Source organism: Corapipo altera, unplaced genomic scaffold (genome assembly GCF_003945725.1).
Source record: "Corapipo altera isolate COAL_440 unplaced genomic scaffold, ASM394572v1 1, whole genome shotgun sequence".
Taxonomy (NCBI): domain Eukaryota; kingdom Metazoa; phylum Chordata; class Aves; order Passeriformes; family Pipridae; genus Corapipo; species Corapipo altera.
In genome coordinates, this window is record NW_020884873.1 from 7,032,658 (window position 1) to 7,045,321 (window position 12,664).

At 49.2% G+C, this 12,664-nt stretch overlaps 1 protein-coding gene across 5 annotated transcripts in view; it reads left to right on the plus strand.

Moving 5' to 3' along the window:
• The window catches only part of WASHC1 (WASH complex subunit 1), a 46,717-nt gene extending 34,315 nt beyond the window's left edge, over positions 1 to 12,402 (plus strand). For all 5 annotated transcript variants that reach the window (XM_027669070.1, XM_027669054.1, XM_027669078.1 and 2 more), the window contains 9 exons: positions 2,574 to 2,685; positions 3,375 to 3,521; positions 8,446 to 8,582; positions 9,495 to 9,630; positions 9,719 to 9,923; positions 10,424 to 10,588; positions 10,806 to 10,964; positions 11,581 to 11,649; positions 12,167 to 12,402. In XM_027669070.1, the coding sequence (XP_027524871.1) occupies positions 2,574 to 2,685; positions 3,375 to 3,521; positions 8,446 to 8,582; positions 9,495 to 9,630; positions 9,719 to 9,923; positions 10,424 to 10,588; positions 10,806 to 10,964; positions 11,581 to 11,649; positions 12,167 to 12,318 (1,282 nt within the window). In that variant the 3' untranslated portion in view covers positions 12,319 to 12,402. The remainder of the gene's footprint in view (positions 1 to 2,573; positions 2,686 to 3,374; positions 3,522 to 8,445; positions 8,583 to 9,494; positions 9,631 to 9,718; positions 9,924 to 10,423; positions 10,589 to 10,805; positions 10,965 to 11,580; positions 11,650 to 12,166) is intronic.
• Positions 12,403 to 12,664: the final 262 nt, after the last annotated feature.

Below are 12,664 nucleotides of genomic sequence, written 5' to 3' on the forward strand. Positions count from 1 at the left end.
ATTGATTTGAGGGAGAGCAGCAAAGCAGAAATAAATGACTGGGGTTTTTTCAGTTTTGAAGGAAGAAAAAATAGTCAGATGCCCCCAGGAGCAGTACTGGAAATAGTGTCAATCAATACAATTATGAAACTTCTAGAAAAGAGATGAACTGTGAGATGGGAAAATGTTCTGGGGAGAGCAGTTAGGGAAGACTTAGGTACTTCAGAAGCATCTCACACTTGAACAAAACCAGGCAATGGGACAGCCCTATGACACATGAAACTTGCTGCAGACAGGTGCTAGGAAATGCACATTGAAAGGAACAACAGAAACTACTCTGAGAACCTATCAAGTGTATAAGTGATGCGGACTTACTCCACTGAGGCAGAGGGAGGATGTGGGAAGAAAATCATGAACAGATTTGTACTCAGTGTTGGTACAAAATACAAGCTGTTAGACTGTGTTTAAAATAAAAGGATGGAGAAATGGAGAATAATTCTGAGAGGGAGAATCTCATGAGGTTCAATTTTGCTCATCTCCTACTCCAAACAGAATAAAGTGGAAACAGGCTGTGTGTTATCCTGCCATATGCATAAGGAAGGTTTTTCATGCTTCCAGGAACAGGGGAGCATGGCTATAACAAACACTTAAAGCTGTTTAGTGAAAGAAGTGGGGTACTTTCAGAATGATACAAAGTAAAACAGGTTTGTGTTGGCTGTTTTTCACTACCTATGTTGTGGGGGGCTTTAGTGAGTCCATTTCTGTACTGTAATAGGGAATGTGCTGCACAGGGTGAAAATATTTGAAAAGATGGATTTGATACAGTTTGAAATTGGGAATCATGGATCACTGCTGATGTCAAATTTGTTGCTGAAGGGAATTATACAGACAGAGCAGAAAAAAAGTGTGAGAGCTCTCTCAAAAGCAAAGAGGGACTTTTGGTGAAATTGAAAGACAGTACTTGAGATTGATTTTTACAGGCACAGAATGATCTGATGGAACTCGTTGCTACAAAACACGGGTGAAGTGGAGTGCTCTCTCTCCTAATGGGTTGTATAGCCATAAAAGTACTCTTTGCTGGTTTCATTGGAGGGGTGAATGTTCAGAACACTTTTCAGCTTCTGAGCTTGAAGCTAGGGAGAACCTGCTGGTCGTGCATGGGGAAGGCAGGTCTCTTCTGAGAGGGTGACTCCGTAGTTTCCTGTAGCTGATGTCTGCTCCCAGTGTCCCTCCTGACCTCTAGTTGAACCTGTGTGACAGTTCCTGCAGCATGGCAGCCACTGTGCGTGACATGCAGAAAGTTTTGGCTGTGCCCCTGGCTGCAAGGTGTCTGCTGTAGGCTTTGAGGGAAAGGAATATGTCCATGTGGTGAACACAGAGGTATTTAACCAGTGTCTGCTCTCCCCTGTTGCCACAGAGTGCTTTTCACCTCAGTCCCAAAGCATTTTGATGCTGATCTAGTGTTATGGTTTATCCCCAGCCTGCAATGAAGCACCACACTGCCCCTTGCTTACCCTGCCCCCAGCAGGCTGGGGGGGTGGAGAACTGGAAGGGTAAAAGTGATAAAATTCATGGGTTGGATAAGAACAGTTTATGGAAATAAAATATTATGGTAACATAAAAAGAAAAGAAATAAACCCCACAAAAGACAAGTGATGCGAATGAAAAACAATTGCTCACTACCAACTGAACGAAGCCCAGACAGGCTCTGAGCAGAGGCCCCCAACCAACTTTCCCCCTAGTCTATATGCTGAGCATGATTCCATATGGAATGGAATATCCCTTGGGTCAGTCAGGATCAGCTGTCCCGGCTGTGTCCCCTCCCAACTCCTTGTGCACCCCCAGCCCACTCACTGGTGGGGTGGGATGAGAGGCAGAAAAGGCAAGCCCTGCTCAGCAATAACCAAAACATCCCTGAGTTATCAACAGTGTTTCCAGTACAAATCCAAAACACAGCCCCATACCAGCTACTATGAAGGAAATCAACTCTACCCCAACCAAAACCAGCACATCTAGTCATGCAAAAATTATGCACATTATCGTGCTTCATTTCTCCAAATGAGGACCTAATCTTGTTTAACTGATGTGGAAACCAAATCACAAAACTGCTAAGCAACATAGACAAAGTTGTGTAACGAACTGCTGGTACAGGAGAGGACAGTATAAGCCATGTGACTCCTGAACTCTGCTCATTAACATGTGTTGCCTTTCACTTGTGACAAGTCATTTTTATTAAAAATATGTTGGCAGTTGATAACTGGCTGAGGCTTTCTTGTCAGCAGTACCTGCAGAGAGGCTTGTGGCCCTCTGGCATTGGCAAAAAAGCTGCAGTTTTTCCATCTTTCTGTGCCTTAAACAGCCTCAGGAACATTGTGCTGTGAGTCATGGACTAGTCCTACTTCGTGTCATGTCGGAGTACATAAAGCTCTCAGTGGGATGGAGATGAGTGTGTCTCAACCAGTACTTCATTTTGCCCTTTGAAACAACCCAGTCTACAGAGACTTGCATCCTTCTCTGAGAGTCTGGGCACTGGCTGTTGCCTAAAAATCACTGATTCTGGATTCTTCATCCTAGGAAATGTGCTTGCTTTCTAGGATCTCTCAGCGGGTGGAGGCCAGCCGGGCACAGCTTCAGGCAATTGGCGAGAGAGTCACACTCGCCCAAGCAAAGATTGAGAAGATAAAGGGCAGCAAAAAGGCTATTAAGGTAGTAACTTCAGCCACAGGCTGCACTGTTTCCTTTCTTCCTTCCACCTTCTCTCTGTACCTCTGATGTAAGCTCTGGTGAAGAAAGGGTGCTCGGCCACCACAGCTGCTGCCCACTCACCACTCCATGCCTTGCTGCTGAGCAGGGTCGTGATGAGAATCCCATTCCTGACTTGGCCAGCTGATGATTTTTAGACCCATGAGACACACAGCCCCAGGCTTTATGGGGCCTTTATAGGTTTCTGTCCCAGCTGCTTCCTGAGAAAGATGAAAGGCATGTGCTGAGTAAGCCCAACACCCTCGCACTTCAGACTCATAGGCAGTTTGGCTATTTGAGTGAAAGCTGCTGTTAGAGAGCCCTTAGTGCATCTTAATCCCATTGAGCCATGTAAAACTGGTGAAAATCCTCCTTTCACCATTCTTGCTCCATTTTATACAGTATTTCCAACTCCTTTCCTGCCAGTGGAAGCATTTTTGCCAGTGATCTCCTTTTACTTTTATAGAGACGTTCTGGCACTTCCAGTTTCAGATGTGGCAGTCCATGCACGTAACCATTAGGAGCCTGCTATCTCCAAGGCTCTCCATTCCCATTGGCAGCACAGATGGGGTGCTCACTCCATTCCATGTGTTTCTGTGTTGTAGAATTTCCCAGCTGTTGGGTTGTTTCAGTCCCTCCTTGTTTCTCCACAGGTATTTTCCAGTGCCAAGTACCCAGCCCCTGAACGGCTGCAGGAGTACAGTTCAATTTTTGCTGGTGCAGAAGACCCAGCTAAACAGAAAGGGCCAAGGCACAAGATTCAGAGCAAACATCGAATGCTGGATGAGAAAGCTCTGCAGGTAAGGAGGAGAACAGACCTTGGCATGAACAAGCAAAAAGAAGCTGGGAGGCTGTTAGTCTCTTTGACAAAGTGGATCAAGGCTTTGGGGTATGGGCTGGGAGCAGAACATATTTTCATTTGGTCTGTCAGTGAAAGGATGTGAGATTAGGCTGGGAAGCTTGTGGAGATGCCAGTTTGAGAGGGCTGTGTCAGTACAAGACCTTGTCTGGGTGGTTGAGTGCTCTGGGTGTCTGTCAGCTGCCAACTCTCTGGAGCAGTTCCATTTCCTGAAATGCTCTTTTCTGCAGCAATTGTTGGTGGGTGCTGCTGCCTGGGCTTAATCCTTCGACTGTGTATGTCTGGGATCAGGGTCATAGCTGTTTAGAAAATAGTTTCTGAAGGCTCTGATGTAAGTGATGGTGAGAGGGGAAAGGTAAGAAAGATTATGAGTGTGTCAGGAGAAAAAGAAGTCCTTCATTAGAGCATTGGAAATTGTTGCACTTGGGTGTTGTCCCTTCCTGGTTCCCAGCAAAGTTGTACATCTTGGGGAGGAGGGAAGATCGTTTTACTGCTTCTTTAGTTTGTGCTTTGCTTTTCCTTTGCCTACATACAATAGATGTAGCTCATCTACTGTAGGTTTCAAGCCCTTCAGAGGGGCTGAATCTCTCAGTACCCAGCCCAGGTGGGGCTTCCAGGTGTGCCCATAGCACAGATGCCTGCAGCTGGTGGCATTGAAGGAGGTTCTGAACTTTTGAGTTCCCTTTTAACCTGTGGATTGAGTGGCAGAGAGGGGAGGTTTTAGAGAGGTCTGAGAAGCAATGGGTTTGGCAGGAAGTGCTGCCAAAGGATTCTTCAACAATTTGGGTCAACATCCCTGGGTTGGAAGGACAGGAGGAAAAGTTGACATGCTTAAAGTTTAAAAGTTGATGTGTATGTGCTCTGTCAGGAGTAGCAAATGTGCTGTTCCAGGCAGGTTAAGGGATCAACTTGACAACTTCCCTGCTTTCCACCCCTAAAGAGACTTCCTTCCTAATCCATGTGTGACTTGGCCCAAAAATAAAGCTGCCACTGAATAATTTATCATGCTAAACTTTCCTGAGTGTTAATGGTGTTGAGGCCTCACACAGTGAGGTAGTTATGAATATTTCAGCCAGGCCAAAGAAGCAAGGCTGCTGGCTGACTGGACAGCTGGCAACCTCGAGCAGGGTCCCTGCTTCCTTCGGGTCCTGGCAGTAGGGCAGGGCAGAGCTGCATGGGACCTGCTGCCAGCCTTCGGGAGGCCAATTAGTGGTGCTTTCTGGTTGTTGGCCTCATCCCATCAGAGCGTGGGCAGAGCAGAGGTAGGCAGTGAGCAGTGAGTGGACAGGGAGATGTGTCCCCGCCCTGAAGGGCTGGTGCCGATGTATAGCCCCTTAGACAGGAGGAGAATTGAGAAGAGCTTCAGCTGGTAGAAAGCAGTGTCCTGCAGAGAGCCAATGGTGTGCCCGTTCAACTGGCCTGCTGGCTCCAGCAGGCTCCGCAAGCCTTTCCCCACAGCCATCTGCCTGCAATGCCACCTCTTCCCGGTCCCAGACAGTCTCCATACCTTTGCCATGTTCTGCCCTTTGTGACTAAGGCTGTCATCTCCACAGGGACTTTGTTTCAGGCCCTTGGGGATGTTTGTGTTTGTTGTTCCCCTCCTGTGACCCATCTTTTGATCCTCCTATGTGGCTGTTAATTTTTCTCTGGCTTTGCTGACCCTGCGTCCTGCAGGAGCCTGGTCACTCTTGTCAGGCTCACACACATAAGCTCCTTCATGTCTTCTGTGGGATGGGGGGATGCTGCTTCCAGCTGGTGAATGATGGAGGGCCCTGCACCAGGAGCAGTTGGTGTGTTGAGTGGCGCTTGGTGCGGCTGAGCTCTGACCGTGCTCCAGTGGGACAGACCCTTCTCAGCCATAGCTGAGCACGGAGCCCGATGTGCCTTGCAGTAATGAAATGTGGCAGGGAGAAGTCTAATGTTTGCATTTATGCCCTCCTCAATTATTTAGGGCTTTCAGCAGAGGCTCACTGCCTGTTTTCACTTCTAATGAGGGCCTCTTTGCTGGGAGCAGTCACAGTGGCCTTCGCTAACTCCACTCGCACATGCCCCACCAGGAAAGCAAACTCTGCTCCTGTCAGTTTGAGAGTAAGCAGTGGCAGCCTGTGCTCAGCATTTAGGGTTTGTGCTCAGGGGGGGAAAGCAGCTGAGCTGGAAATCTGTGTGGTTCTGCAGTTTATTTGAAAATGGTTCCCCCCTTGGAATTTCTTCTTTCTCCCTCCACCCCAAGCAAGTGAAAACTCAGTCATTGAGTGGACACTGTTTAGGTTGCTAAGGTAAGGACTAATGGATTAGAGTGCCAGAAACACAGTCCTCGTGGTAAGCCTGGAAAGCCACTTGATTTGCACATGGCTGTGGTAGCAGCTGGGCAGGGCTCAGCAGGGAGCTGGCTGCAGCCCCATGGAGCTTCCCAGGCTCTGTGCCTTGCCTTTGCAGTGGGAGCTGTGTATGGGTGCTGCACGTGCCCCTTGGGAGGCTGAAAAATAGGGTGGGAGACACGGTCTGCCTGGACTTCAGAAGAGGTGCAAGCACAAGTTACAGTCTGCTGCTGGAGTAACCTTGCTAGGCTTCAAAAATGTCAGTAGCTTAGCATGTCCTTGGGAATTCCGCCTCTCTCAGAGCCCACCATAGGCATGGGGAGGCTAAAGCAGGTTTTTGCCACTTGCTTATTTTGAAGTGCTTTTCCAGATAGCCTAAGCACTCCCTTGGTATGGGAGAGTGGGATTTGTGGTGTATCACACCAATTCCCTTTGTAATACCGTGTGCTTAATTAAACTTCAGAACCAGGGTGACCTTATGTATTTTTAACTGTAGGTTCTTATGAAGAAAAATGCCCGAAAATGCAGTGTCCTTGGGGGTGTGAGCCTGCCAGTTACCAAACTCCAGGCTGGGGTGTTTGAGCATTCAAGCATCCCTCAAGACTTCAGTATGTCAAGGCTGCTGAACTTTGGCTTAAGGCTTTAATCTTCCTATAAGAAAACTACTTTTTAAATGGCGTGTTAACTTCTGGAATTTACAGATGTGGGATATTATTGTCAGTGTGTAGCTGTTCCAAATTTCAAAACAGATCTAGGTACTCGAATAAGACTAGCACTTTGATGGCATTTGAATTAAAAGTTTCAGAGTAATACTCATGCTTAGTGCTTTCATACCTGCCTTAGATGAGGCTTATAAGTAAATGGTGGGTAATGGTTGGTTTCTCACTATGCCCTTAAAGTGACGCACAGTCTTCCAGTGCTAACTGAAATCTACAAAGAGAGAATTAAAAAAATACATATATGACTTTAGGGCTAAGTGTGTCTGAACAGTTCTAGCAAAAAAGTCAGTACTCCCTCATGCTTAAAAAAATTAAACATTGGGAAATGAATATTAATGATCAAAAGAACTTTTATTTTTGAGTCTCTGCTTCTACAGTCTGTAAATAAGAATTTGTATATTTTGCCTACTTCTGAAAAAAAAAATACAAGATGTTCATTTCAGTGTATTTTTCACAAGTTGGAACGTGAATTAAATCAAAACCTCCCAGGTCTTACAGCATTTTATAGACTCAGAGCATCATAGAAACTCCTAGTGGATTAACTGAGCTATGACTAAGCCATTTCTTAGTATTTCTGGCTATTAGATCCAAGACTGAAATTTCGAACAGGACAAACTGCTTGTGTCACTGAGATGTGGTCTTAAAACTGAACCAATGGTGGTCTCCATTTCCCCCATAAAAATACAAGGAGAGATGATACAGAGAATGGGATGGTGCAGAGATGCTGGAAGTAGTGAGGCTGTAGGAAGCTGTGGGCAGTATTCAAAGTGGTCATCTTCTGGTGAAGGAAACCACAAGTGTGGCCAGTTATTTAACCTGACAAACTGCTCTGGTTTCTCCTGATATGAACACGTACCGCCTTGCAGCTGCCAGGCTGCTGCTTGCCCTGGTTTGTGAAGAAAGCAGAAGTTGTAAAGGGGCTCAGGGGTGTGAAGGGGTCTGAGGTGGTGGGGTTTCCCCTCCCAAAATGTCTCTGGGTTCAGGAACTGATGCCTTTCCTCCCACTAGAGCAAAGAGTGCTGTGGGCGCTGAGCTTCATCCCCCGGAGCATGTGGCAGTGGGCACTGTCATGCCAGCTGAAACACTAGTCTGATGTGGGATGGCAATTCCTGTGCTCTATAAAAGTCAGGCAGTTCAGATGTAATAAGTCCTTTTCTAAAGGGAGTTCTATATATATTATGCATGAAGTTTTAGAACCGAGAGAGAGGAGATTTCAGTTCATTAGAGTTGAAAACTCCCGCAAATCCCTCAGGCTTTGCAAAACCATCTGGCACACGTTCCACCCTGCACACTCTTTTCTGCCTGATCTCTTGCCTAGTGCAGGCACTCTGTTTTTTCCTAACCTCTTTTTCCTTTGCCTTCCCTGCATACCCCAACAGTGGGATCACAGCTCTTAAAACATCAACTGAAGGCAGCGGAGGGGAGGTAATAGAGATGTTTGGGGGACTCTGCCTGCATGAAAATGTGTAGCAGTTGGAGACACCGTAACAAACGCCTTTTAGACTGTTGTGCTTGATCTCTGCCTCTGACTGTAGAGCCTGAGTGGTGGCTTTATCTTGGTGGGTCCTTGCCACAGCAACATGTGTTCAATATGACCCATCCATGGCACCAAAAGCACATGCCATGAGTCTGAACTGCCAAGATTTGTGTTGAGTGTGGGGTTGCGATGTTGTCCATGTGTTTCCTTCCTCAAAGGGAGGTAGAGAGGAAGCAGTAGGGTTCCCAGACCATACAGTGCAGCCAGCAGTGTGGGTTGTGGTGGCTGGGGAGAGCTACCTCAGCAGCCATGGTTTTAGTGTCTTACTACCTGTTATCTGTTTTCTTGCAGGAAAAGCTCAAGTATTTCCCCGTGTGCGTGAGCACCAAAATTCACCAGGAGGATGATGCAGAAGAAGGCCTTGGCAGCCTTCCCAGGAACATCAGCTCCCTCAGCTCCCTGCTACTCTTCAATACCACTGAGAACCTGTGAGAGCTGGAGCAGTGCTGTGCTGCTCACCTGCCCCTGCTTGTCCTCAGAGGAGCTTTCCCTTCCCCAGGGGTAGCAGTAACTGCTTGCTTGCTTTCCTGGGGGTGTTACGTATCAGGCTCCTGATAGGACAAGGTTTGCTACATCTGCACTGGCTTCCAGCTAGGAACCCTTTCTTCCCCATTCTTTCCCTTGGGTGGAGGGAGTTGTTTTATCTGCACCTGATCCTCTACTCATCTGTATTCAACCCAGTTTTGCACTTCGTGTCCCCAACTTAGTTTTTCCTATTGTTCCCCTGTAATTTTGCTCCAGCCTTGAGATGTGCTGTCACTCCTATCCTTCTCTGCTCTATGCCAGCTAGGTACTGCTTCTTCTCTTGATGATTCTTTGCAGCATCCCTTGACTGCCCTCACTGTTTCAATGTCTCCACCACCTCCCTCACTGCAGTTCCCTTTCCAGTTATTGGGCTTTGCCTTATGGTTCCTCCTTCTGCCCATATTGAAGAGCTTCTTTAAGCCGTTTTAGAGATTTCAGTTGCTGGACCTTCTCTTTCTTCTCCTGAGCCATGGATCATTTTCCCTTTTTGTCTTTCCTCCTGGACCTTGAGTGACAAGTCACTGGTGTCCTGCCACAGGCTGTGGGATGGTTCAGGCTGGGTGGTGGAAAGGGGAGGGCTTGGCAACGGTGGCACTGCAGTGGGGTTTGCTTTAGGGTGATTGTGGAGGCTGCACTGGCAGGGTGGGGAGCTGATCACTTCCTGGTTGTGGAGGGGAAAGGCTGGAAAATGTGGCTAAAAGAAGGAAACTGGAAGGCCCAACCTTTTTGAATGAAGTCAGGCCTTCTTGCGTACACTTTCTTCTGGTCTTTGCTCTCGAGGTAGTATCACTAAAATACATGTCCTCTACTCTTAGGTACAAGAAGTATGTTTTCCTGGATCCTCTGGCTGGAGCAGTGACCAAGACCCATGTGGCTCTGGAAACAGAGACAGAAGAGAAGCTCTTTGATGCTCCTCTCTCCATCACCAAAAGGGGACAGCTGGACCGACAAGTGAGATGCAGCTGTATTCCCTGCAGTGCCCCTGTTTGCTGCAAGTGCATAGTCACTGCCTTATCTTGCTGGTCTGGGTTTCTTTTAGGTAGCTGAAAATTACTTCTATGTGCCAGATCTGGGCCAGGTCCCTGAGATTGATGTGCCATCCTACCTGCCAGACCTGCCTGGCATCGCTGCAGATCTCATGTACAGCGCTGACCTGGGCCCTGGCATCGCACCGTCCGCCCCCAGCAGTGCTATTCCAGAGCTGCCCACCTTCAACACTGAGTTGGTGGAGCCTTTGCAACCAGGTATTTCCAATTCCTGATCCCAGGACTCTGTGAAGGAGGAAGGCAGAGATTGCTAGAAGATGGAGACGAAGCAGAAAGTCCCTTGGTAGAGATTTTAAGATACCTTTGGCTTGTGCTTAGGCCTGAGTGAAAGCTGCAGCTGTCTCAGGTGAAAGCTGAGTGAAAGCTGCCCTGACTTCAGGCCCCTTACCTCCCTCACCTTCTGCATGGCTTGGGAGGAGGGACCACAGTGTGCAGGAATGGCCTCGTGTCAGCCTGGTGGGATGCCCTTGGCGAGTGGGATGCAGCTGGGGAAGGGAGTAGGGGAATCTCAGACTTCACCTTGGCCCTGCCTGCTGGCCAGAGATGGTGCACAGGTGGGAGTGCTCTGCTGCACGGCGTGTGCTGAGGACTCTCATCATTGCTGCTGTGGCAGCAGTGTGACCTGTGAAGCTCTGAGCTGAAGCTCTCAGCGTGCCATTCTCTGGGATCCTTCAGATACAACTTCTTTCATCTTTCAGATCTTCAAGATGCTGAACTATTGCCACCTCCTCCCCCCCCGCCTCCCCCACCGCCTCCTGTTGTGTCAACCATTGTGCCTCCTCCGCCGCCCCTGCCCCAGCCCACGGCCCCCTCGGAGCCGGCCCGGACAGTGAGCGAGGAGAGCAGCAACACAGTGCCTGCAGGTAAGGGCTGGGCATCTCCACAGCTTCACCAGCCCCGTCTGACTCTGACTCCTTGGCTTCAGCCTGTGTCCTTGGGTGGTTTCCTGTGCCTTCCCAGCCTTCCAATAGAGTGGGGAGGCTGGCAGGGTATTGGAGTAGCCTTTTCCATTGGAATTTGGGTGGGCCTGTAGCTGATGCACTGACCCATGTGTGCTGCCTGTCCTTCCTGTCCCTGCAGCTTCTGTCCAGGGAGCCCCAAAGGAGGTGGTGAACCCCTCTACTGGGCGTGCCAGTCTCCTGGAGTCCATCCGCCAGGCCGGTGGCATTGGGAAGGCCAACCTCCGCAGTGTCAAGGAGAGGAAGCTGGAGAAAAAGAAACAGAAGGAACAGGAACAAGGTGCTGAGGCCCTTCAGCAGAACTGCTCTTCCTTGCTCTCTGCCCCAGGCTGGGGAGGTGTGGGTCTGGGGGCAGGCGGGCAAGTCAGGAGCACAGTGAACTTACAGAGCAGAAAGGGGTTCTCTCTCCTCACAGACCTGTGTAGGTCTCAGGTGTTTCCCATTCTGTGAACTCACTGAACCCCGTCTGCCAGGGCATCCATGTTCTTGATGGAGGCATGCTCTGTCTCAGGGCACATGTAGAAGTTTCCTGTGTGCTGCATGGGAGCAGGCACACAAATGAAACCCTAAGGCCAAGAAGGGCAAGGCTGAACCAGTCTGAGCACCTTGGCTGAGGTAGCTGGGGAGGGGAGTGATGGAGCTGGTTTGGCAGAATGAGACTGCAAATGCACAGCCCCTCAAGGAATTCCACTCTTGGATTTCCCCAGAAGATGCCATTACCCTGCGGTGCCTAGTGTTCTCCTGACCTGAAACTGGGCTATAGTTTTGGGGTGTGATACAAGAATAGAGGTTTGTGGTTTTTTCTTTAATCTGAAGACAGTATTGCAGGAGAATGCTTTTGCCATAGTGCTTGGTTCAGACTAGTGTTTCTTGACTGACTTATTCTCCTGTTTCAGTGAGAGCTACAGGACAAGGTGGAGATTTGATGTCAGACCTCTTCAATAAACTGGTGCTGAGGCGCAAAGGTACTGTCCTGCAGGGTGGGCTGCTCCCTCCCCCTAGGAAAGAGGGAGAGCGTTTCCTGGCACCTCAGTTGTGTCAGCCACAGCTCTAGAAACAGAAACAGAGAGACTTTCCCCGGCAAGTGTACCACAGTGTGACTGGGAGTGTCTTTAGAGAGGGTGAGCAGAGGAATCTCCACCTCAAGTCCAGCTGGAGGCACTGGGGGAGGTTGTGTGTCTCAGTCAGAGGATGAACTCTGAAAGCTACGTGGACCCCTCACCCCTGGGGGCACCTGAGTTGCCCAGCCAGGGGCATTTAAGGCCAGACCATGCCTCAGTGCTGGGCAGAGAACAGCAGGGACTTGCTCAGGTGGAGCTGTACTTAAAGGAGCCCTTGGCACAGGACTGTGGCAGCACTGAACATGTTGGCAGCTCTGCTTATCTGGGTGCTGGGAGCATGGCTTTCGCCCTCCCCTTTGCTCAGTCTGTGTGTTCTCTAGTCCCTGGGTGTCACTTACTGGTGCTTTTCCTTCCATCACAGGTATTTCAGGGAAAGGGCCAGGAGCCTCTGGGAATGCCGATGCTCCAGGCAGTCCTGCTGGTGCCTTTGCTCGCATGTCGGACTCAATTCCACCCCTCCCACCCCCACAGCAGCCCGTGGGTGAGGAGGATGAGGATGACTGGGAGTCATAGATGGGGTCAGTTGAGCATTAGTGTCAATCTGCTGCTGTCTGAAAATTTTAATAAAGTTGAAGGAAGCAGGTCCTTCCACCTTCATTTTGGTAAAAGTGGGAAGTGTCATCAATTAAGGGTGTGGAAAGGGAAAGCCCAGCTGTCCACTCATGGCTGGTGGGGACCAGCCTTACAGCCCAGCACCACCAGCTATAAGATGGAGGGCACCAGCTGCTAGAAGCAGGTGCTCCCCCTCCCTCTTTCACTGGGGTGAAGGCAGAGCTTGTGCAGGGTTGGTACCCTCTGAAGGGGCAGGAGACTCACAATGGAAGTTTCTCATAGGCAGCTCTTTCTTTCCCTGTGGGGG